Source organism: Hemicordylus capensis, chromosome 2 (genome assembly GCF_027244095.1).
Source record: "Hemicordylus capensis ecotype Gifberg chromosome 2, rHemCap1.1.pri, whole genome shotgun sequence".
In the NCBI taxonomy this organism is placed as follows: domain Eukaryota; kingdom Metazoa; phylum Chordata; class Lepidosauria; order Squamata; family Cordylidae; genus Hemicordylus; species Hemicordylus capensis.
Genome location: NC_069658.1, coordinates 397,607,736 through 397,633,384, shown reverse-complemented (window position 1 = coordinate 397,633,384; position 25,649 = coordinate 397,607,736). Strand labels below are relative to the sequence as shown.

Below are 25,649 nucleotides of genomic sequence, written 5' to 3'. Positions count from 1 at the left end.
ATAAATAAATGTTATGGGTATACATAATACAACTTCTACTATGTAACCTAGAAAGCCAATTCAAAAAAAGCTTCAATATAGTGCTTAAACACCTGTTGTCATTTTTTTTTAAAAAGGCATTTGGTTCTGACTGTATAGTGTGACTGTGACATGCCCATCATCACCTCACGGTATTGCTCAAGAGATTCCATTGTTGTCAAGGCAACGAGGATTAGCGCCACTAATCCTAGTGTGTACTCAGACATGACCCCACTGGAGTGCTGCCTGTGCTAGTATATCCTTTAATGCATCATCTGGATGGGGTGATGTATTGTGCCCAGACTCAGTCCTTTGTTCTGCAGGATTTCCTCCCACCACCAGCGGGAGGAATAACGTTCCCTCAGATCACCTTGTTGTCGGTGATCCTCCTGACTTCATACGCCTAGAGGAAGCAGAGGCTTCTGCCTTCTTGTGTGCTGTGCTACTGAGAATAGAGTCCCGCAGCCGAGAGCCGAGGAAGCAGCCGCAGCAGCTCCCGCTTGAGCTCGCAGGCGGAGGTCGCTGCTGGGGAGGAGTGTGTGGAAGGAGCTCTGCGGGGCCTGCCCACTGCTGAAGGGAGGCGGGGGGAGAAAGGATGAGCAGCCATCTGGAGGAGAGGCTCAGGGAAGCGGCTGCTCTAGGCGACCTACAGGAGGTACAGGCGCTGCTCCGCTTGGGGGTGGAGGTGAATGCTCAGAACGAAATCAATGGCTGGTAAGACCGACGCCTCTCCTTTCCTCTCCAGCCCCCTTCCCACTCCACTCTGGGGCTTACTTTTAGCAACAACTCCACTCCTTTCCAGGATAAATGGATAAATAGTGGGGCTGCAAAGGACACATTACATCCCCGCTGGCCGTTTGTGTGCTCTAAAAACGCCGCCGCCGGCCCTTCCCCCCGCCCATTCCAGATGTATGTTTACCAAGGGTCCAGTTTAAAGGTGTTTTAGTGAAGCAAGCTACGGAAAGGTTCGCAGAAGCGGGCAGACCTCGCCAACGTCTGGCAGAGTGTTTGATCTTTATAGTTGACTAGGTGGCTATGAAATTCTAAGCAGTGAGTGTGTAGACGAATCTACTTTCAAGCTTTTTGGTTCAGCAGCATCTGGAATACAGACTCTATTAGGGCTGTTACACCTGTGGGGTTTTTTTAAAAAAAAAACTTTGGTTCCTTGATCTGCCATTCATCATAACAGTTTCTAATAATAATAGCGTTTTTTATAGTGCCTTTTGAGTATTCATCGAATCACAGAATTCTAGAGTTGGAAGGGACCTTGGAGGCCTTCTAGTCCAAAGTGTTTAGCTCTACAAGGCAAAACCTGATAGCAGATATTTAAATGATAAAATTTACAGGGCACCTACAACTAACTGCTGTGCAGAAAGAGTTAAAACATTGCGAGGAGCTCAGATATGAGGCCTTGCGTAAGGCCAATTAAGAATGAATGGCTGAGATGATGAGATTTGAATCAGAAACTTTGTCCCTGCTCCCATTTTTCGGGCAATCTGCACATTACGCAAAAGATCTGTATCTCCCAACATGTTCATTTTCAAAACTGCTTTGGAGACTGGGAGCAAATTGGATCAAAGCTGGTCCCCAGTGGGATAAAAAGCAGTGGGGGCAAGGAGATTTAGATTCAGACAATCATGCAAGGGGAAAATCAAACATCCCCTCCCCCAGTCCAGCTGCTCCTGTCCAACTCCCCTTGTCCCCAGCTAGTTTTAAGTGAAAATATATATGTTAGGAGATTTAGTCATGGATCTCTCACATAATATCTTGTTTGACCCTTAGCCACTGTCCTACACTTGTTTGCAGAATAGAAAACAGATGATAAATTCTTGTGTTTCTCCCAAAGAATCAAGCACAGTGTCCTTCCATTACCTTAAGATCTAAATTCTCATATGATCCATCATGATCAAGGGAAATGCTGTGGATGTTTGGCAAATCAGAACCCTTTCTATAATATATGAGCAGCATTATCTTTGGGGAGAGTTTGTATACAGACAGCTACTCCAAATATGAAAATATGTAGTTATTCTGCGAACGTGTATGACACTGACCACTGAGCCAGCTAGCACAGCACAGAACTGTGTCCTTTGACTTGCAGCAGCTTTCCAGGGTCTATGCAGGATCTTAGACGTCACTCTGCCTAGGTGGAGATACAGGGGATCGAGCCTTACTGCCTGCAAAGTATGTGCTCTGCCTGTCTGAGCTGCAGTCCCTCCCCAATCTTATCACCTCAAATGAGAATAAGGATTCATGAGAAGCATGTTTGCATGACAGGCTTTATATGATTGGTCAGGAGCCAACAAAGTGTGAAGCCTCAGAATAAGGCCCCCACAGCCTTCAAACCATGTCAGATTGAAGGAGGCGGCTTTAAAGAATTTGTCACCTTTGGGGCACTGAAGCAGATACATTTTTGTTTTGGTCTCTCCTATATGGCAAGATCTTTCATTAAGCATTGCAACTTGGTTGCTTCAGTATGCTGACATTCAGGGCTAATAGTTTGGTAACACATTAGCCCAGGTTAAGGAATAATAATAGTAACTAGCCTGACCCATGGTAACTAGCCTAACCCAAGTACTCTGCGCGCTAGTACTTGATTGCTCTCCTCACCCCCTGCCACAGCCCCCTGCACCTCAGAGATCTCTCCACCTTCACCTGAGCCGCACTCCTGCTCCTCCTCCTCCATCCCGTTGCTTCCACCCCCCCTTACCCCTCTTGGTCACTCCTCCATCCCCCTTACCCCTCTTGGTTGTGGCTGCAGTGTTGCTGGCATCTATTGGCCAAGCTGCAGCCCCCTATCCTCAGAGACCTCCCCACCATCACTGAGTCCCCTTCCTGCTCCTCCCCACAGGAGCAGCAGCAGCAGACTGGGCCCTTCCTCGCTGCCGCCACCGCCATGGCCACTCGTTCCCTTCAAGCCGCTGACATGCTCGGGCCCGTTCCTTGCCCTTCCTTCTTTCTCTCTTCCTCTACCTTCTTTTTCTCTCTTTCTCTCTCCTCTACTCACTCTTCCCCTGTCTTTCTTCCCCTCCCTCCCTTCTTTCTTTCTCTCTCTCTCTTTCTCCCTTCCTGAGTTAACAGATCTTGTTTCCTCATCTAATTCACACAACAGCAGCCTCCGTCTCCTGAAGGGGCTTTAGCCTTCTTCTCCTGAAGGGGCTTTTTCCTCCTTCACGACTCCTCTCTTCGCAGACCTCTGCCCACTATCCTTTTATATATATATTCCTCTTCTCTACAATCAAGAACATCTTCCAAACACTAACAGTTGCATTCCAACTGACCTTAACCATCACAGGTTAACTTCTCCTCCTCCCTATCTGCATATGGAATCCCCACTGCCCAATCACCATGGTGCCACAGGCTCCTCCTCCCTATTTGCAAATGGAATGCGAATGCATATGGAGAGGAGAGCTGGTCTTGTGGTAGCAAGCATGACTTGTTCCCTTAGCTAAGCAGAGTCCACCCTGGTTGCATTTGAATGGGAGACTAGAAGTGTGAGCACTGTAAGATATTCCCCTTAGGGGATGGAGCCGCTCTGGGAAGAGCAGAAGGCTCCAAGTTCCCTCCCTGGCATCTCCAAGATAGGGCTGAAAGAGACTCCTGCTGCTGCCAGTCTGTGAAGATGATACTGAGCTAGATAGACCAATGGTCTGACTCAGTATATGGCAGCTTCCTATGTTCCTATGAATTTCCACTGCCCAGCTTCTGCTCTCACAGGCTCCTCCTCCCTATCTGCATATGGAATCCCTACTGCCCAATCACCATGGTGTTCTGCTCACGAACTCTCACGAGAGCTGCTATGCACAGGATTAGCCATGGGTACGCCTTAGAGAATTATATAGATAGAAGATAGATTGTCACCCTAGTCGTAAATTTTTAGGCTGCAGTAATAGTCCTTCAGTGTCTGCAGAATATGTTAGTGTGAAGTTGCCAACTCAGAAGGATGTCTTTCCCTCACCATCTCAATTTGCTATATTGTCAGCAATTTAAAATGGTATTTAAGCACTTTAAACACCATTTCAGATTCAGATTCAGATGAATGCTAGTGTATCCATGACCAGTGCCTGTGAGGGGTAAGTGATGGGGCTAGGCTGGGGCTTCTGCCCCGTTTTACATGCTGTGCTTGTGTAACATCTGAAGAGGGATAGTAAATGCCATGGATGTCTTGATTTTGTTGAGGATGGAAGGTGAACATGTGTACACACACACACACCCTAGCTGCGATTATTATGGTCTCCTCTGGCAAATATTTTCTAGTTTATAAACAGCTCTCATTGTATACATAGTATTAGCACTTAAAGGTTCAAAACTGTGGCTTTCTGAGTATCAGAGCTAGACTGTTCCAGTGCTTAGCTTGATGTATTTCCCTTTCCCAGGACATGTTTGCACTGGGCTTGCAAACGGAATCACACTCAAGTAGTTGCTTATCTGCTGGATTCTGGAGCTGATAAGGAAATTTTTACAGACACAGGAGAGCTGGCAGTGCAATTAACGTCAAAGAAAGAAATCAGGAAGATTCTGGGAGGTATGTTTGACATCTCATAGCTATTTCCAAAAAATGCTGGAAGTGTTATGATCCTTATAGACAAATAACCAGAGCACCTGTGGGTTAGAGGGAGGTACCAGCAGACTCAAGGTAACCTGCAGACCTGTTGTTTTTCCTAAAATCTGGAGAGAAAAATACCGTAAGGGGACAAACCCCCAGCCCCTGCAAAACAGCCCCAGTGTGACTCAATATAGTGGACTGTTCAAGGACTCAGAGGGCACTTAAAACACAACCAGGTGGGCAAAGCTGGAATGGAACTCAGTGGGGAGGAGCAGGAAGGAGGCTTACACAAAAAGAGCAGGAAGTTTCTCAGCTTGAAGAATTCTCCCTGCAGACAGTCACAACAGGATGAAAAGGCGTTTTGACTGAGCACCAGTGCCCCCACCCCCCAAAAAGCCCAGAGAACAAGAAGAAGAAGAAGAAGTGCATATAAAGACAGACCAAAGTTACAGCAACAGTTTTTTTTACCCAGACTTGGGTAATACATGCACACCAGGGATGTACTGCAACAGTTTCTTGTGGGTCCAGTATTTCTTTCAAAAAAACATACCATGGAGTTTTAATGTAATTCATTAGATGTACAACACACGTCTTCCTTGGTAGAGCCCTGACTTATACTCAAAATCCGATTTTACTTATATGGCTAGTCCCAGTGATTTCACTGAGGCGCATAATGAAAGAAGCTATAGAACTGGGATCTGATATTATTCTTGATATTATTCTATTATCTTTTATCAGATAGATTATTCTATCTGATATTATTCTTTTATTCAATTTCCTAGGCTGTGCACACATGTGAGAGCCAATCCTATTGAACTACCTGAGATATTTCTGAGGAAATCTGTATAGGATTGCAATGTTAAATTATTTTAACAAATACTTATAAGAAGACCCAAAGACACCAATTTTAGAGTTATTAAATTTGAGGACTCAAATGCCTTTTTGTGAAAGCAGATCAGTACATTCCCAAGAGTTATTAAAACTCAAAAAACAATACAAGACCCTTGTTAAGGAGGAAAAAAATAGTAAAAAATCTGGGCAATTGCTGATCCAATCAGTCAAGGAGAGAGACTCCTCTCTCTTTTGGTGGACCACAGCCAGAGGCCTCAGTAAAACCCCAAGGAGCCAGATAATCCAAGTCCCAGTACAAATCTGGGAAGAGCATTTTAGAACTTTATTTAATGATTCTGCGCTAGAGTGGAACCAGGTCAACCTTGATATAGACTCACTTCTGCCCTGGCCTGTGGTAACTTTTAAGGGAGGTGAATAGTTTAATCGATACCCTGAAGGCAGGGAAGGCCCCGGGAAGTGACCTTGTCATTGAGGAGCTAATCAAAGTGAACCCCAATTGGTGGGGCCCCCTATTAGTGTCCTTATTTACACACATTGATCGGACAGTACATATCCCCAAGGACTGGGAAGTAATGATAATTGTTCTAATTTACAAAAAGGATAATATGTGTGATTGATCCAACTATCATCCCATTAGTTTATTAAGTGTAGTAAGCAAGCTCTATGTAAGGCATTTAAACCAGAGGCTACAGGATCGGTTGGAACTTGAAGGTATACTTGGTGATGAGCAAGCCGGTTTTAGATCCGGCTGCTCAACCATGAACCATATTTTAGTTTTACGTCATCTAATAGACAAGTATACCAGTAGGTCTAACTCTGCCTTATATGTGGCTTTTCTGGATTTCAGATTTGCCTTTGACTTAAGAGCGATCCTTTGGGAAAAATTTAGGAAGTCATCTATTGATATAAACATTTATTTCTCATCATCCAGAAGCTATATATGGATACTGCTTTAAAAGTGAGATGCAACCGACAGGGATTACTCTCAAAAATTATTCCCACCTATAATATCAAATTGGTATAAATATTAAATAGAGTGGGTGCAAGAATATACCCATGTATTATGGAACCCATTCTATATAATGTTTATATCATTTTAATGACCACATGTTTGGATAACCCAGATTTCCACCCTCCTAAAATTGTGGGTATTGATATTTCCATACTTTTAGACACAGATGACAGGGCAATCATATCGCGCATGCCAATTGGGCTTAAAAGAGCAGCGAGAGCCACAGTCCGGTACTGCAATGAGAATAGATCGGTTATTAATTTTCACAAATCGAAAATCATGAGGTTTTCAAAAAGTAGGAGATTGCAAAAATGGATTGTCGATGGATACAGAATTGAGCAAGTGTCTAATTTTAAATATCTTGGAGTAGTTTTCCACCCTATGGGGATTTGGAAGTCCCACACTGAGAATATTATACAAATGGCATCACGGTCATCAATGGCTATTAAGGTTTTTCTATACCAAAGGAAGAGAATTAATTCCAGCAGCCCTGAAGCCAAAGCTCTGGCCCAAATTCTGTATGGGGCACAAGTGGGTATTTACCTCAACCAAGTTTCCATAGAGCGAGTTCAAACAAAAATGTTATGATCTATTCTTGCTGGCCCAAGATGTGTGCCTAACACCGTGCTCAGACTGAAGACTAGGATGCCCAAAATTAAAGTGAGAGCTTCAATAGTTAATCATACACTTCCAAAGGAAGTGTATGATTAACTATTGGCTTAAAGTGCAGTTCTTTCCAGTTGGATTAACTCCCTTAGTCCTCTTAGATGACCATCTGTCCAAATGGAAACTGGAAATTACAAAGAAGTTATTGTCTTTGGATCTTTCAATAGAGCTCTTTAATTTAGGATACAAACAACCCAAACAGGTATCTTCCCAGTGGCTAGATGATATAGAATATCAAAATGATGTTAGCAGGATGCCTCAGTATATGAGGGGTTACGTAGTAAATTTGTATGGGAACCTGCGAGCCATTTAACAACACTTTCCTTTTCCAGGAAAAAGGAGTTCTTCTGGGCTAGACATAATGTTCTCCCTCTGCAGGGTAGATACTCAAAAGTGCCATCAGAGGACATGGAATGGTTTGTCCAAGGTGCTCTGATTTCATTGTTCTTATTTCAAATGTGCAGGTGGAATAAGGAACAAAGCTAAAGGGGGATGGAGGACCTCAAGATAACGTGAGGAGATGTTTAAATTTACTGATTAGATCAAGTCAGTGTTTATTTCGATCAAAGATGAAATACAGAGCTCAAAAACAATTTAAATATATATTACAACCAACTGGATAATGACTGTCAATTGTTATCGTAATTTCACCGCTGCTACACAGAATTTAGCTACCATGCAGGTTGTGGATTGATTTGTATCGGAAAGCAATAGCTTAGTATAGAACCCCTCCAGTCTAACCGGATACCTCTGCAATAGAAGGGAAATATATCTTGTACAAGCCGACACCCGCACAGAGCATCTGCGTTTTGGGGGGCCGGCAACCTCTCCCCCCCCCGCCCCAGTCTCCGGCCGGGCCACTGTCGCCTCCTCGCCTGGCCTCCGCGCTGGGCCAGATCCGCCGCCTCTCTCCTCCCACCCCAGTCTCCGGCATGGCTGAGTGCTGCTGCCGCGGCCAGGCCCACCGCCACCTGGCATCCGGGCCTGCCGCCTCCTCACCTCAGTGGCCGGGCCGGACCTGCTGCCTGGCCCACTACTTCCGCCACCGCCGGCCTCCCCGGCCGGGCCAGGACCCCTGCCACCGTTGGCCTCCCCAGCCGGGCCAGGCCCACCACTGCCCTGGCCTCCATGGCCCGGCAAGGCCCACCGCCGCCGCCGCCGCCTCTGTTCTCCACCACTGAGACGCGCCTCAGCCAATCAGGTGCATCCCTCCGCTCCGCTGCTCAGCCAATCAGCTGGGTTGCCGGGACGCATCCCCACAGAGGCTGAGGCACGTCTACGAGAATTAAATATATAGATGAGAGTCCTTTTGAAAAGGGCAGTATAACAGAACAAGTAGGATTGTGTGTTTTTTCTATGCTTGGTTGCCGACAGGAAAGACACTTGGGTTTTAATGGTTTTCTTGTTATCTAAAATATGACTGTTGTACTCTTCTAAGGTTCGCTATAAATAGAGGACACAGAATCCAGAGCAATTCAACTACAAATTTCAGTTTGTTAAACTTCTATACTTTGCATGGTGTGTACTTAGGTGCAGTATAGTATTGCAAAAAAGGAAAAGGATCTTCATAGATATTAATTCATGTTATGTTATGATTTTTTGTGCATTTTGTGTTTTCTCCAATAATTAAGTGGAGAGTAGAGGCTCTTGCTGTTGCTAATATTTTCCCCACAGCATCTAATCTGGACCTCAGTAAAGGATTATAGGGATCATGAGTAGTTTCCTTCCTAGGATTGGGTTTATTTTCCCTTCCTCTGAGACATCAGAGGTTATCATATCTTGGTGTTTTTCAAAGCTCCTACTATTTGGAATTGGAAGTGGAATCCTTTCCAGTTCAACTTATCTTTTGAGTACCTTAATTGTCTTTTTGAGCAAGTTAGCAACCCCTGCTAACTTGGCAAACAGGCACCTTTTACCATGGTGATTCCCTTTATTTAGCAGGGGGAGAGTAATTGGCCCTATCCACCCCCAGTACAGTACCTCCAGTGACTGTTCCTGGTGTCTATCTTGTGTTTCATTTTAGATTGTGAGCCCTTTGGGGACAGAGATCCATCTTATTTATTATTATTTCTCTGTGTAAACCGCCCTAAGCCATTTTTGGAGGAGTGGTATAGAAATTGAATAAATAAGTAAGTAAATACATAATGGCTTCCCATTGGCTGAGGAATTCCTGCATGATGCAACGCATCCTAGAAAGAGCATTCTCAGTGTTTGCAGGGTGCTAGCCAGGCTGCTGGGTTTTGTTACTGTAGTATGCCAGCTGAGGATGAACACAACACTCCCCTACAATTTGCAGGGGAAGATTGGGAATGGCAAACAACCTGCCTTTCAGACAGCTTGTTCACCTTGGACGCTGCAGCAGCAGCAGCACTATATGGAAATGGTGAAAAATTAAAAAATCTTGCATTCGCTTTGTCTTGCTTCTATGCAAATATCACACACTCTGATCAGGAGCCAGCAGCTTGTCAGGGAGGCAGAAGGAGAGAGCAGAGTGGGCCATTTCCCAGGCCAGTAGGCTCCGTGCCCCTCATGGGCCCAGGGACATTTGTTCAATTATAACTTGTTCCCCACTTGTTCAGTTATAGCAACACCGCTGTTGTTCACCATTACTGATCTTTTCATCAAGAAATCCCTGATAAAACTCCCAAGTAGCACTCCGGTTCCTTGGGGCACAGTATGAAAACCAGTGCCATAGCTAAAGGCAGAATATTGTGTGAGGCTGGCTGTTGGCTGGAGAACTAGAATCACAGTCCTTTGCTTGCTTATTTGTCTTCTTTTAGACATGTATAGATGACTTTCTCACAAGTCTCAAAGCAGTTAACTGCAAGAAACCAATCCTATCATGAAAATTAAAACAGAGCTGAACTAGCCACCAGATGAGCTAAAAGACCATTGAAATAAGAAAAAATGGCACCCTTTGTGAAATCTGAGCAATGACAAGAACTTTCTCTCCTCCTGTTCAAGAGCCTGGGACCCATAGGAGTGAAGGCTCTGCTCCTTGCTGCTGCTATTTTGAATATGAATCAGAGAGAGAATCATGAGCAGGGCCTGCTGACTTGACGATAATCGGCAGGTGGGCTGATATAGGGGCTTGGGTGTAAGGCTCATTGACCTCATTAGGATTTACTTCTGAGTAACTATGCATAAGGTCAGAATTACTTTAAAACAAATTAATTTTAGAAAGATGATGCCATTGTGCAAGATGTTCAGTCAGATTATTACCAGAGTTCTGCCCTCTCAATTACATAGTTTTTAGATTCCATATATATTGACACTTGAAGGGCATGGGATTTTAGTTGTGCCTAGGTATTTGTACATATTATCAGTCAGAGTGCCTCTCTTGGGAACCTAAGAATCGCTAGGGTCTAGAATGAAAATGGAAAAGTCCCTTCCCGGTCATGCCCCAATGCACAAATTTCTACCTTGCCCTCCAACAAGGTCTTACTGGAGAAGAACAGGCAATGACATATTCTCAAGAGAGTTAAAGTGTATTACTTGGAGTTGGGTACAGATTGCTGAAGGCTTATGCAGCAATGCATCTTTGGTCTATACTTATGCATGCAGTTCTCTCCAATATCTGTTTTGTTTTTCGTTTTTTTTAGAAAGTAGGATATTTCTGCCACAAACCACACTCTTGCTGAGCCAGCTCCCTGGGCTGGCTCCACAAGTGCATTTTATACTATATTTAATCTGCCATCTGTTCTTTGAAAGGTGTTTACTTTCAATTTTTAGCTAAAAATATCAGCCGTGTGTGTGAGAGGCAGAGGGAGGCTTTAATTCTTCTTCTAAAGCGTAAGATAATTCTATTTGTAAAAGATTAAGTGGAGGAAATTGACAGAATCTGTTTTTCTCTAATGTCCCCTGAAGATGAAATAGAAGACAGTAAAGAAGTGAATGATTTGAAGCTGCCAGCTCCTTCTACCCCTCTGACAAATGTGCCATTCCCTTGCACCTACAATCAAGAAAGGAACAGTCTCCAAGATACCTCAGCACTCCCTCAGGATGCATACATCCCTATCTCTCCTCTATCTAGGGGTGAACCCAGCCCTTGCAGACCTGCCATATTGCCCAATGAAACTGAACTCCCTGGGGAAGACCGCCGTGAAGGGGAGCTCGCTTCTCCCACTAGCACAGGAGCGTCAGAACACGTAAAGCCTCAAGTCCAGAATTGCCCTGTTTCTTCCTCACCTGTGTGTCTCAACAGAGCTCTTTTTACCCCAGCTGCATCTAGACAACATGTACCTCATCAAGCACAGCCACTGCTCCTTACAGGAACTTTCCCATATAATATGCAAGGTACCGAAAAGGGTCACTGTCCATTATAATGCTTTTTATCACCTAGCTGTACATTAAGGTGTGCCTCTGCTGTGCTGCTTCACTGCTTCCAACCCACATCCTGTTAATTTAAGAGGGTTACCAGAGGCTCACTGGGGTGTGATGGGGACTCCTTTTGTAGCACCACTTTCTGCCACGATGGTGGTGATGTAGTGGTCCAAATGGAGTCCCCTTCTCCTTTCCTTCATAACATATACAGAAGTTGAGAAACCACACTTTACCATCAGTGGTTGACTGTAAGGGAACACAGGTGGCAGGAGCACACGTTCTGCAACTGTGCTCACGGAGCTTTATGGTGGAGCCTTGCAGCACAGCCCCCTTGGTGGTGCATACATGTGCACAGGGGTGTGGGCAGCAGGGCAGCCACTCAGGTTCCCTTGCATGGTCTGTCAGCCAGTATGAGAGGAGAGAGTGGGTGGATTGTTAGAGACCAGCGACTAGCAGGGAAAGGATCTTTTCTCTGCCAGACTGCTGTGGTAACAAGGTTAGGGTGCTACATCTTGGCAGAGATCTGGCAAGATTTCTGTGGAATGAGAGCAATATTGAAAGGTGCTCAGAGTTGTGAAAGGAGTGGTGATATTATTAACAGAGAGGAAATGGGCAGCGTTTCCAAACTAGGTAATTCCTGTTGGAATAGATAAGGGCCCAGTCCTCGGACTTGCTGTGCCAGCACTTGTGTTGATGTTGGGTTAGTGTTATACATCCCTATGATTGTGTCAGTACAACATTACAAAACATTCTTACTTTACTTATGTTAACTTGGGCACAGATAACACTAGGTCTGAAGCATTACATATATATGTAATCCTGTCTATATGTATCCTGCTCATCTTCCAGCTTACATAGGGTTCCCACCTGATCTCTGCTCCAGACAGCTTGCTTAGCTTCAATAGAACCATACTATTACAGATTGAAATTGATATTGAGTCATCTTACTGTCAGGCTAAGAGGAGGGTGATTCAGGGCCATGTGACAGCTGCAAGTACAGACTTTTTAGCAGATTTGGCACATCAGATGCAGAAAACTCAGGTCATGGTTAAGATTCAGGGCAAAAATTAGATGAGATGGAGATCTGTGAATGGATTTCCCATTGCTTTCATTTTCACATTACATAGCAGCTGTGAACAGATATGGGGTGGGGAATCACTGACTGTGGCACTGAGGAAGGGGGAATTAGTTATTTCCCCTATAGCACAATTTTCCACTTGAAAATCTCTCCAAGCTATTTGCTGTGTTCTGAATGCAAGCTTCTTGTGTGGCTGGCAGTGGTGGTGGAAATCTGATTGGGGGAAATGGTGCTGCAGTTAAAGGATTGAATCTCCTCTCCCACAGCACCATGCCCCTAATCGAAACCAGCAATCCACCCCTCCCCCACATGACTGTTTGCTGACAAGAAGTGCAATAATGAAGTTACCATCTCTAGGCCCTCAGAAGCTGCCACAAAGCAAAATCAGATGACCTCTAGGACTCACATCGCAGAAATTTGTGAATCATTTTTCCACCATGAGCCCTCTTGATGATTATGAGGGGACCCAAGGGGGAAACCATGAGTCACAAACTATTGTGCGAGTACTTGAGGCCATCTAATTTTGCTCTGTGCAGCTCATCGGGACCAAACTAGTTTCAAATTTTTACTATAGTTTCCTCTAGTCAGGACTTCCAAGAATAACCAGAGGAGCCATTTTTTTTAAAGGCAGTGTGTCTATTCTCGCTCAGAAGAGGGTTGCATCTGCTGACTATTATGGGTTGCCTTGACCTCCTGCTCCTAGACAGGACCAATCACAGAGTTTTGTTTACCACCAGGATGGAGGGGCAATCCCCTCAGCCTCAGTTTTTCACCGTCTCGCTCCAGCAGGTACTGAAAGAAAATTGCTCTGTTTCTTTGAGAAGAGTGTTTTTTAAGTTGTTTGTCCTTTTGATTTGGACCCTTCTCTCCCCACCCCACCCCGCCTTTCCTGTGTGCCTCAGTGCTAGCCAGGGGGAATCCAGGGAGCCAGCGCCGCTAGGTTTGCACCTCCTGTGGCCTCTGCTGCAGTTTTCGGCGTTCCAGCCTTGCCATGGCTGCTGATGCCTCTCGCAGCGAGAGAGAGGTCCCTCCTTCTCTCTCGGAAGAGAAGGAGGGACACACTCTGCATGCCGGACTGAGTGGGTGACAGGAACTCATCCCGCATCTGAGGCTCTATCCCCCAGGACTAAGAAGAAGGCAGCAGCGAAGAAGGTGGCTAAGAGAAAAGCGGACAGAACCCTGGCAGTTGCCTTGGCTCCAGCCGAGAGCGCTCTGCTGGGCCTGGCCGCTGCAGGGGAGGGGGTTTGAGGACAAGGGAGCACAGGCTTTAACGGAACCTTCCTGTGCCCCTTCACTAAGCAATCGCGCCCCCTTGCGGCCCATCGGCAGGCAGTCGCAGCGGAGAGTGGGGAGGACAAGATTCCCCTGAGCTTCGCAGCCCTGATCCGGAGGGTTGTACCAGAGGAGTTTGGGAAGCTGCTGTGGCCACCTGTTCCCACCAATTTTCCTTCATTGCCCGTTCAGGGAGCAGTGGCTGCCATTTTGGGGACTGAAAGTGGTGCGAACAGGGAGATTGCCACTCAGCCTGATAGGGGCCACCCATTTTGTCCCCCCCCCACACACACACACCACGGTTCTCCAGCTCCAGTGTGTCCTGCAGCACCTACCCTGCCATCCAGACCCCATCCCATTGAGCCCTCAGAGGCTTCTGACTCAGGCGGCGGCCCAGCGCTTCACAGCACCCTCCCTACAGACTGTTCTCACAGTCCAATTTCCCTGTACTGCTGCACAAGGCTTGTAAGAGTCTTAGGTTGGAGGCGGTGGTTCAGTCTGCTCCAGAGCTCTCTGAAGGGGACCCTGCTGTGCTTCCGTCTCTCAGAGCACCTGAGGTGTCTGTCCCCTGCCCTCAGTTGTTCTTAGACCTTATCCAGGCTGAATGGGAGAGGCCTCCTGAGAGTAAGGGGTTTCCGGCTGCCGTCAGGCGATTTTATAACTCTGGCAAAGCCCTTATGGAAAAACTCAAGGTACTGCCCATAGATGCTGAAGTGGCTGCCTTGGTGACAGGTGTGATACTTCCCAAGGATGGCGATGATGTTTTAAAAAGCCTGGATGACAAAAAATGTGAAGCAGCTTTACATAATAGGGCACATGAATCTACTGCTCTTTCTCTACGTGCTTCTTTGTCCAACTCTGTTTTCGCTAGGGCAGCCATTCTGTGAGTTAGGGAATTGACTCTGCTTGTCCCTCCCGAACTATCCGCCTTGCAGCAGGGACTCAATAAGCTAGGTAAGGCTGTAGCCTTTTTGGCAGACTCCTCCCTTGATGCACTTCAGTTGTCTGCCAGGACTATGGTGTCAGATGTTACGGTCCGCTGAATGCTTTGGCTCAAAAATTGCAAGGTGGATCAGAAATCTAGGAGTAACCTCGCCAATTCGGCTTTTAAAGGGGGAAAATTGTTTGGAGAGGTACTAGATCCCATACTGATTGAGACTAGGGACAAAAAGAAGGCCATGCCCTCTAGCACTCAAAGGCAAGAGTGCAAACCTTTTCCGTCCACCTCCAGGAGTTTTAAGCCAGGTTTTCATCTGTGTTCTATTAGACAGGACAGGTTCACCTGGTCCAAACCGCTGTTGTCCTTTTGGGACAATGCTCCTCACAGGCCCCCCACACCAAACCTGGTTTCAAGCGCAACACTGCCCAATGACTGCCCTCATGGGAGGTCACTGTTGCGCCACCGCCCCCCCAGTGGGGAGCTGGCTTCAGGCATTTGCGGAGGTTTGGTCAGGGACATGTTCGGATGTCTGGATCCATCAGACCATGTCCCAGGGCTACTGCCTGGAGTTTTCCTCCCAGCCACCCGACCATTTCTTGCTGTCTCCCCATTCACACAAGGGGTCCAAGCATGCCCTGATGTTGGAGGCCATTCGACACCTGTTCAGGATACAGGCAATCGAACCAGTACTGCTGGAAGAGAGGGGACAAGGGATTTATTCCATCTTGTTCCTGTACCAAAAAAGAATGGGAATGGAGGGCGATTTTAGACTTCAAATTTGTGAATCAGTTCCTGAGGAAGAGGGGCTTCCGGATGCAGACCTGCTGGTCAATTCTGATGGCCATCCAGCAGGGGGGTTACTAAACATCTGTAGACCTCAAGGAGGTTTATCTCCATGTTCCCATTCATGTTCAGGACCAACGGTTTCTGCGTTTTGCTTACAACTCCCACTTTCAATATTGGGCCCTTCCCTTTGGTCTTTTGACTACGCCAAGAATGTTCACCAAGATCATGGTGGCACTTGTGGCGCACTTGAGGACCAAGGGCGTCCATATTTATCTTTACTTGGAAGATATTTTGATCATGTCTCCTTTGATTCAGGGAAGCTGGTGAGATGTCAAGATGATGGTGCTGGAAGCCCACGGCTTCATTGTGAATTATCAGAAAAGTACCCTCAGGCCATAGACTATTATATTGCACTTGGGGACCCTCATCGGCCAAAGGGGTGGTTTCTCTCCCTTCGGTACACAGATGCAAATTGATCTCCAGGTGTCGAGCTTTAGTTCTTCACCCCCAGGTCCTATATCCTATCCTTGAGCCAATTATAGGAGCTCATGGTATTGACCATAGGTGTTATTCCTTGGGGTCGGTTCCATTCCCACTCCCTTCAGTGGTTCCTGCTACCTCACCAGGACCAGGTTATAGGAAGGTCGAGACTCAGGGTCAGTTTGCCAGAGCAGTTTTGGCTGTCCCTAAATTGGTGGGTGTCTCCAGCCTTGAAGAGGGGGATCATGTTTCTGCCGGTAACCCACCTCCAAGTAACAATGGATGCCAGCCTTCAGGGCTGGAGAGGGCACTGTCAACAACTCATAGCACAGGGTCTCTGGACTGAGGAGGAACAAGTAACCAGCATAAATTGGTTGAAACTTCGAGCGATAAGGTACGCTCTAATGGAGTTCCTACCTGTCCTCCAGAACCGTCACGTTCTAGTTTGGACCAACAGTGCAATGGCCAAGGCCCATATCAACCATCAGGATGGGAAAAGGTCCCAGGCCCTAATGAGGGAGGGAACAATGCTGCTGTCATGGGTGGAGGTAAACTTGTTCTCATTGGAGGCCGATATGTGAGCAGGGTGTTAAACACCATAGTGGATTGGCTAAGTCGCTCTCAAATAGATCTAGCAGAGTGGTCATTGAGTGTTCAGGTCTTCCAGCAGATTGTACTACGGTCCGGTCATGGACCTGTTTGCTACCCCAAAAAATGCCAAGCTGGATCGGTTCTTGTCCAGATACCTGACTCTGGGAGCCAAGGGGGTGGATGCCCAGAGGTCTGACATGCACCTTCCCTCCCATGGCAATAATTCCACAAATGATATGGTGAATTTGACAGGAGGTGGTGGTCATTTTGGTGGCTCCACATTGGCCATGCTGGCCTTGGTTTTCAGACCTGGTCAAGCTGTTGTGCGAACCTGCCATGGCCATGGGTTGACACCCTCACCTTCTCAGGCAGGGACCGGTGTTCCACCCGGGTGTTCCACCCAGAGCCAGAATGGCTCAATCTCTTCGTCTGGAAATTGAGCAGGGCTTTTTAGAGGCCTGTGGATATCCCAGTTCGGTCCAGGGTACTATTATGGCTTCACACCACCCCTCTATGATCAGGGTATATCAGTCGACTTGGAAGGCATTTTCCATGTGATGTAACTCACAAAGGGTTCCGCCCATATCAGCGTCTGTAGTCCAGGTGTTGGGGTTTCTACAGAAGGGGCTAGATGGGGTTTCCGCCCAAACACCCTTCATCGCCAGGTCTTTGCTATTGCCTCTGTCTTGGAGGTGCAGGGTGTATCTTTCCTCTCGGGGCACCCACATATCCAAATATTCCTAAGGGGTGGAGATATCCTAAAGCCACCTACAGTACATAGATTTCCCACTTGGGATTTGAACATGTTACTTAGAGCCCTTACCAAGGCACCGTTTGGTCCTGTCTAGGAGCAGGAGGTAATAGTCACCGGATACAACCCATACTTCTGAGGAGAATGACCGTTCAGGTAAGTGACAATGGTTCATTTATTTGCCTAACAAGTCATTTTTAAACACATGTTTATGCAAGTTGTTCTTGCATAATCCCTCAATTGGGATGCTTTACAATTCAGTTTTACTTCATGCTTATTGCAGTTTAATAGTACATTTCCTAAACATCCCATTTAGACTTTCATCCATAGTCAACCCAGCAACCTTTCATCCATAGTCACAACCCAGCAAAAGTCATGACAGAGTCCCATTAAAACAAACAGGGTTTACACATTGAACTATGTACTTCAGTCCTATTGATTTCTATGGATTTTTGCTGGATTGTGCAGTTTTGTGCAAATACATGACAAATATAAAAAACAAAGGCTGCAATTTAAAAAAATATTTATGGTAGTAGTTTTTTTTTAAAAAAAAATTAATGGTTTATATTTTCAAATTAGTGCATTTGAGACTGGAGTGAAAGTGTCATTTCAAGCTTGCCTATGTGTTATCAACCATTTAAAAATGCAAACATTTTTCCTCACCTGAACATATAGAATTGGTGCTTAAAGTAAGAGTTCAGAATCCTAATGAGAATGACTTCATTGAAATTGAACTGGACAGACAAGAGCTGACTTACCAAGATCTGCTTAGAGTGAGCTGTTCTGAACTGGGGGTTAACCCTGAACAAGTAGAGAAGATTAGAAAGCTACCCAATACGCTAGTAAGAAAGGTAAGCCCTATCCCCATTCAGACAATATAAAAACTAGTCCTACTTCATACTATGTACAAGGGATTGATTAAGGCAGATTGTTAGGTATGTGGAGCACTGGAGTGTATTATTATTAAACTTCTATTTGTTCTCTTAAGTTATGTCCTATGTTAGTTATTTGAATTTATCAGCTAGACTTCAGCCCCAATCTGGTAATCCTCATGCACAACACGAAGCTGTACACCTGCTGCTGTTGTGTGTGGATATGCCTTGTCAAATAAACAGTATAAGTCAACTGCTAAGAGAGGGATGGTGTCATGCTGGGCTCCCTGAGCCTCGGACAATGACTGGAGTTGGGGTTTTCCCTCACCCCAAACAAGTGTTTATGTCAAAGCTAGACCACACTTGTTGCTCATGATCTCCCTATGTAACATAATGGACCATTCAAAAAACAAAACAAAACCCACCACATTGAACATGATCCAGAGAACCATGAATGGAGTTCTGCTTGCAAAACCACAAGTTTCTGCAAGTGCCTTGAAAGAGGAATTTCTCATTTTCCCCCTTTGTGCCCTTCAGCGCTGACTTTATTACTCCAAGCACTTAAAATATAGATTTCCTACCCATGCCAAATAACTGCTAAACCACGTCAGAGTTTTGTAGAGAAAATAAGAGTTGAATTGTCTAATTTTAATTGTCATCCTGTGCCGCACCTCTGAGAAACTGTTGACCTTTTGGGTACATATGCTTGCTCTTCCTCAACTTGAACGTGTACAGAATTCCTCCTTGCTCACACAGGGAAAAGAGCCCATGTTCCAGAGGGGAGGTCAGGGAGGCAGCCTTTGCTCTTCAGCTGTTGAACTACAACTCCTATCATCCCCAGCCACAATACGTTGGAGAGCCAAAGTTCTAGACATTCACCAAGGCTGTTCACATGGGCAGCTCTACCTGAGTAGGGCTGCTCATGTAAAGCACCGAGGCCAATCCTGGCACTGCCCTCCTGGGTAGCCTGGGATTTTTTACCATGCCCTATTACTCAAGTACATGGTCTTGTGTGCTGGGTGCCCGACTCACAGCAGAATCCCTCAATGCACCACACTAGACAGGAGGTGCATTGTGGGGTATATCTGGAGGCCAGGATGAATTTTCCCAGCCTCCAGAATGCCAAGCAGCTCACAAAGGCATAGGCCGTGTGGGCGCATGATAGGGATGTGCCCAGAACTGTGCAGGGGAGGCTCTAAGGTGTGCTTAAAGCAGGGGTGCTGCTTTAAAGGTGGGGGAGGGTGCCCCCACCCGCATCTGTTCTTTTCAAAGCCCATCGAGGCAGCAGTGTACCTCCCTGCCGCCCCGTTGTCCAGATATGACTGGAAGTCTCTGACGCACCTGTCTGCGACTTCCGATCATATCTGGACAACGGGGAGGCAGGGAGGTACACTGCCGCCCCAATGGGCTTTGAAAAAAATGGATGCCAGCGGAGGGAAAGCAGCAGGAGGGGTAAGTGCATCCTCCCCTGCTCTTAAAGTTAGACACGACCCCGCCTTTGAACTGGTTCCATGCACATCCCTAGCGCAGGATACGCAGCCTGGGACCACACTGGATCCAGGGGTGGGGGGTTTGGAGCGATCCCTCGTGCCCTCTCCGGTGCTCTGAATACTTGTATATCATGTTTCAAGTAGCAGCTACTCTCAACAGGCAGAGGCAGGCTGCTCTCAAGTGGCAAGTACAATTTAGAGCCACACTAAGTTACACAATCAGCAGAACCACAAGACACAATTCTTGCTGGACATACACCTTGAATGGGAGTCCTGGTTGCCTTTCTGCAACTATTGTTGGTTTCTTGCTCTAGGAGCTAATCTACCTGTTACTGCAACAATACATTTCTCTTCTGTGTCTCAAGGCAAATCTAGACAGCAACACTCCTCCCATTATCTGTTCTCATGACTTTTGCTCCTCTAGAACTTGCTAATCTAGTTAATGTATATAGTTTTTGGACTGTTTTATTGCCAGACTTTGCTTTATATTAGCTTCCTGTATCTTTCCCCACATATGGCAATTACAAAGAACAATCATAGTGTGGCAAGCTGTTCAACCAGAGTAACCCCAATATTGTAGGTCTGAGTGTCTGCGTAATAGGAAGTAGGCTTGCTGGGTGGAGTGTCATTCCCATGGCTTAACAGGTAGAAATGTTAACAGAGCCACTTGTAGTAGTACTTCCCACTATTCCATGTAGTAGGCAGCATTGAGATTATCACCTGGACCTGGTTTATTATTTGCATTCATAGTTCAAACAGCTATTTTAAGCGATACCTGTTAAATGATAAATCCTTTCCTCCTCAGGATAAAGATGTTGCCAGGCTCCTCGATTTTCAAGAGCTGGAACTAGTTTTGGTGAGAAATATCAGTTCTTTCAGAAGTGCTGCATCAACACCACTGGAAAGACCTTGCTACAACACTACAGCAGCAAAGCTAACATATTGAAGTGTGTAAGATTTATAGCCTCCAAGTTAGGAAGTACACTGATTTTGAGACACTGTGGATTAAACACAAAACTCCTTACAGTCTTGTTAATATTGTAGTATACCTCTTCTAGTGAATATTCCTTTTATATCGATATTTTCAATTGGTACACAAACCTTTTCTTAAGAAAACATTAACTGAAGTTTAACTGCATTGTGGAGCTGGTTCTAGAAAATACATCCTGTATAGCCCATATACTTCACAAGTCTTATGTCTTGTCTTTCATATTGTGGATAAGCACCTATGGGAAAAACTGCTTGTGGTGGTGGGGAGGAAGAGAAAAATCACTTGTTTCCTCTGATTTGTCAAGCAATGTGATCTTAAGACCATATGTTTAACTAATTGCTATATAAGTACTTGTTGCTGGTCCTTTTTATAACTGTGGTCAGTAACTTCTCTGTCAATCACAATGAGGCAGGCAAATGAACTGGAATATAAGAGAAAGCATATCCCCATCCCAAACAAAACCCTCTAGTATAAATCTTTTCAGCCCTATGGTCTTTATCTTCAGAACCTAAAATATAAAGCTGTAACAATCCTCCTTGCCCACGCCCCAAGTTACATAGACTTAGTTCCAATATTAAGTCTGCATAACTGTGATGATGCAATTGAGAAAAGTTTAAACACACACTTGTTATTAACTTGAGTTTTAACTTAAAGAGTACAGACATAGCAGTGCTGGTAACTGAGCAAATCTATGCATTTAGAAACCTATTTTTGTATTTTGTAAAAAGAAAAAGAAAAAAGAGCACTGTGAACCATCAGAAGATGATTATCTGTATATTGTGTTATCCTATGAACTATAAAGCTAATAGTTTCCAAAGGCAGCTTTATTTTTGCACTAATTTGTAACAGGATAATATGTATTAAAAACATTTTTTTTTAACTAAAGCTTTGTTTGAAGTAGCACCTGAGCTATTAAAAGCAAAACACTATGGCAGAGTAACAGCTTCACTTCAGATGAGTTATGGAATGGCATATTTATTTCCACACATGATTAACTAGCATGATTGGCAGTTTGATTACTTTGGGCCTACTGGGCTATCTATAAAAATGCTTTGACATGGTAGTTGACTTCCTCCCCTCCTTTTAAATTTGCTATAGCCAAGAGATTAACCCTTGTGCTATTCTGTATACACAAATGGTAACCCACATGACATCTGAAGAATACAGTATGCATGTATGTCCTTTATTTTAGTTTCCCCTTCACTCCCACAATGATCTCAGACACCACATATACTGCTCTCACATGTGCACACAGGGCCTTTTCACATGCAATGCTGAACCAAGATTAAATTCTGGCTTCAGGTGATGGGCTAGAGCCTTGAGGGTACATGCTCCCCCACTCCTTTTTGTGAAGGAGAGGAGAGGAGAGGAGAGGAGAGGAGAGGATGAATTCAGTTTCTGGCTTAGACAAGCCACAATTGCTCATTATATCCAAAGGAAGTGATCCTGATTTATTCTAGACAAGAGTTTCAAAATAAGCCAGATTCTGGTTAATTATGAAACTCTGGCTAGAATAACCCAGCATCACTGGTACAGCAAAAATCTTGTTCTAAACTAGAATCTGAAAGAGAATTATTTCTCCTTTTCATCTGCAAAGAAAAGGACTATGATCCTGAGGCTAAAGGATGTTGCATGAAGCCAGGATTTAACCCTGGCTCCGTGTTAAGTCTAAACCAGCACCCACAGTCTTTTACATACACTTCAACAGTGTTGTCTAGTCTACTGAATCCCTTCCCACCAACAGCATACAGATCCACCTGTTCCCTAAACTGTGTGTACTGACCATTTAAAGCTTGAGCGGCTGGAACTGCTCAGCTAGAATATTCCATAATACATCAGCAGCTGAGCTCAGTCTAGAGAAGCTGTATTTCAATAAACTGAAACCAGAGCTCTCACAACCAACAACAGAGATTGCAAAGATCACATTAGTTTAACTCCTTTTTTCTCTCCTTTGGGATTGATTTTCCCCCAGATAAATTCCCACACATACTATTTTAAAATCTTTTCATGATTTAAGTTTGATATCTAATTGCAAAGAGATTATCCATATCTGGCACATTCTGTCTCCTAGTACAAATCAATAAAAGAACACCACCACACAGAAATAATTGCAACACTACCTGCTTCTTTATTTACTTTTTTAAAAAATGGAAACTACTGTTTAGTTGGGAAAAATCAGCCCCCTCCTATTGATCGGGGGGGGGGGGCAGACAAGAATGAGCTTAAACACATATGGTTTATTTGGAAAGAAATCTATTTAATATTAAACACTCAATGACAATCGAATGTAACAGAAATTCATAGATACTTTATTTCCATTTATGTATATCAAGAAGCTAGGTATAGCCTTGTAAAAATGGGATTCGTTTTAGTCTGAGTCACACAAATACTAAACATTTATCCTTGTGTTTCAAAGTTCAAGAATGAAAACTTGCAATTAAACACTGAGCAAGCCACGTGTTCAGGTTATGTTGGTTTATCATCTTAAAAGTCTTACAGGGGGAAAAATGATAAAGGACTTAAATTCTCCGTAGCTTGTTTGCTTATTAACATTTCTCTGCATTCTGAGGTCATAGCAGTCCTGAATTTAATTTTTATTTTTAAAAAAATCTAACTGAACTTTAATTTTTTTTCTATGCCACTACAGCTTTCTTTCACCTCATTTTAAAGCAGATCTTCATAGGAAGTGGTCTTCAGGATTCTTCGCAGTCTTGTCACACGGCTCCCCTATAATGCAAAATGTTGGGGAAAGAGAGTCAGATAGAGGGAACAGAGATTACTTTCATTTGCCACTCCTAAGTACTGGCTCTATTTGCTGCCCGCTTAACTCTTCGCAATTCTCATTGATATAAAGGGGCTTTAAGTGTAAGACTTAACAGTTAAGGACAACATGAAGTCACAATTCACCAACCACTGCAGCTGTGCAACTTTCACGTATTCCAAAAGGACTTGCAGATGAATCAAAAGCAACCGCCACTGAAATGCATGGAGGTTTCACACCAGCAATGCTCAGAGGATTGTACTCTTAAGTGTATAGGAGCTCTGAGGAGCCAAGTATTAACAGTTTCAGCATATGTTGCAAGGGAAATTTCAGCTGGTTTTTTTAAATTTGGGTTAATTCCTTATTTAAGAAATGACCTGAGAATAATGATAGGTCAAGAATGGATGACTATTTATATTTAAGATTTAGTTTCCATTTAACTATGCAATGTGCTTGTACACATTCTTGCCATTTATATATACCTATTAGGTGTTTCTGACATTGGCCTTTATTTTCATTTGCCTCCCAAGTCTGGTATCAGCCAGTACAGGTTGCTGTGTGCCATGGCTGCTTGGCATTTCTCCTACACAGTAGGAAATTATAAACACATACCTCTTAAAGACTTGAAATGCATTGAATGTAACAAGGCGATTATTATGTAGTTTTTATTGCATTTAATACTCTTTAAAGGTATCTAATTCTGGGCAGCACTGCATCCCTACACACAGTTGAAAGAAAATTCCATCAAGTTAATATCAGGTTAACAATTTTCACAAAATATGCACAAAAATTCCTTTTCACTTTTTGAAAATAAAACACACAACAGTAAGCTTAAAGATTACAGGCAACAGCATTCAAACATGGATGTGGGTAGAGAAAGGAGTACCTGGCATGAGTACCTGCTTAGTTTGACTGAATCCTTGATTTTTAATTTGGCTTTTCATGGGCCGCTCACAACACCAACGCTGTGTGAGGTATGGTAGTCAGCTGCAATTATTCATAAACCCTACACTTCCATCAATCCAATGCTACTGGCTCTCGAGTTACAGAACAAACTGCATTAGAATGCAAGGCAAAGCAAAAAAACTAGAAACATCCTTGACAAAGAAATACTAGCAGTTTATATAAAAACAAAATAGTCCAACATGTGCCTCAAATATTAAGTATTAAAGTAAAAGTTTCTGATGCACCAACACAATATGGACTTAATTACAAAACCAGTTCAAATTGTTAAAAAATATAACAAATCCCCTAAAAATAAAAAAATAGGATAATTAACTTCTATGGTGACTATATTACAAATATGTTCCCAAGAGGCACACTAATGGGGGTATGAGTCTGCTACAAAATAGCCGATACAAAACAATGTACCTCAAAAGATTTTGCAGGACTACACTGTGTTTTCCTTCAGAAGGTGCTTTAGTATTTCTTCTTACTTGGCTTAGCTCCATCTTCATCTGTACATACTTACGCTGCACTGTTAAACAGTAACAAAAAGCCCTAATCAAAGTTTGAAATAATGCACTTACCTCTGTCTGATCTGAGGTCATATCAGATCAGTTTTAATTGGACTGAGTGTCACCTTCAGATTTAATGTCTTCACTGGTCCCATTGACCTCATTCTTAGAATCGCCTTCCTTGGAGTCCATGCTTGTATCTTCACTCTGTTTTTCTCGACTACTGGACTTCACACTACTTTTTTTATCATCAGATCCCCTCTTTTCTGCCATGAAAGAAGACATTGACCATGGACTTCACGATAAACACACATATGGTATCACTTTTTCAGATGTGGAGTATTGTATATGCTGAAACTTCAGCTATAGCTGTAAAGTGGAAGCTAAAGAGATCAAAATTTTAATGCCCAATATTAAATGAACTAGAATTAGAAAAAGCAAGAGCTGAGTTCAAAGGGACAGTGCATAGAATAGCAGAGGGAAGACATTACTGTTTACACTGCAAAGCCACCAACTCAATAAAAACTAGTCACCCGTTTAGCAACCCTGGTGTAGAACCATAAACCACATGTGCTACCCCTAAACAATCTACTATCAAAAAAATGAAAAAGCCAACGTTTATCATGCAACACCCATTTGGCTGAAGTACACATTTAATATGCCTAGTTCTTGTGCAGGTATTTAGTCTGTTGGAAAATGACCTGTTTTATAAATATAAACAGTAATGTCTAACTTCTGAGCATTGGCCAAGATGTTGTATAAAGCA

General features: G+C 44.2%; 2 protein-coding genes across 23 annotated transcripts in view; one reads left to right on the top strand and one right to left on the bottom strand.

Moving 5' to 3' along the window:
* Positions 1-211: 211 nt before the first annotated feature.
* LOC128347321 (ankyrin repeat domain-containing protein 40-like) overlaps positions 212-25,649 on the top strand; it is a 35,702-nt gene continuing 10,264 nt past the window's right edge. Inside the window, exons 1-5 of one of the 2 annotated variants that reach the window (XM_053301786.1) lie at positions 212-732; positions 4,392-4,540; positions 10,959-11,387; positions 17,988-18,163; positions 20,480-20,621. In XM_053301786.1, coding sequence (XP_053157761.1) covers positions 614-732; positions 4,392-4,540; positions 10,959-11,387; positions 17,988-18,163; positions 20,480-20,620 — 1,014 coding nt within the window. In that variant the 5' untranslated portion in view covers positions 212-613 and the 3' untranslated portion in view covers position 20,621. Of the gene's footprint in view, positions 733-4,391; positions 4,541-10,958; positions 11,388-17,987; positions 18,164-20,479; positions 21,551-25,649 lie in introns of those variants that run through there. The other variant, XM_053301784.1, reaches the window with a different exon arrangement.
* LUC7L3 (LUC7 like 3 pre-mRNA splicing factor) overlaps positions 22,771-25,649 on the bottom strand; it is a 28,729-nt gene continuing 25,850 nt past the window's right edge. The window contains exons 10-13 of one of the 21 annotated variants that reach the window (XR_008317506.1): positions 25,009-25,149; positions 24,313-24,903; positions 23,909-24,009; positions 22,771-23,392 (exon numbers count right to left, since the gene is read on the bottom strand). Coding sequence is in view for 9 of the 21 variants with exons in the window: in XM_053301771.1 (XP_053157746.1) it covers positions 24,722-24,903; positions 25,009-25,149 (323 nt within the window). In the remaining 12 variants the exon portion in view is untranslated. Of the gene's footprint in view, positions 24,904-24,955; positions 25,150-25,231; positions 25,267-25,649 lie in introns of those variants that run through there. The other 20 variants (XR_008317505.1, XR_008317507.1, XR_008317510.1 and 17 more) reach the window with 20 other exon arrangements.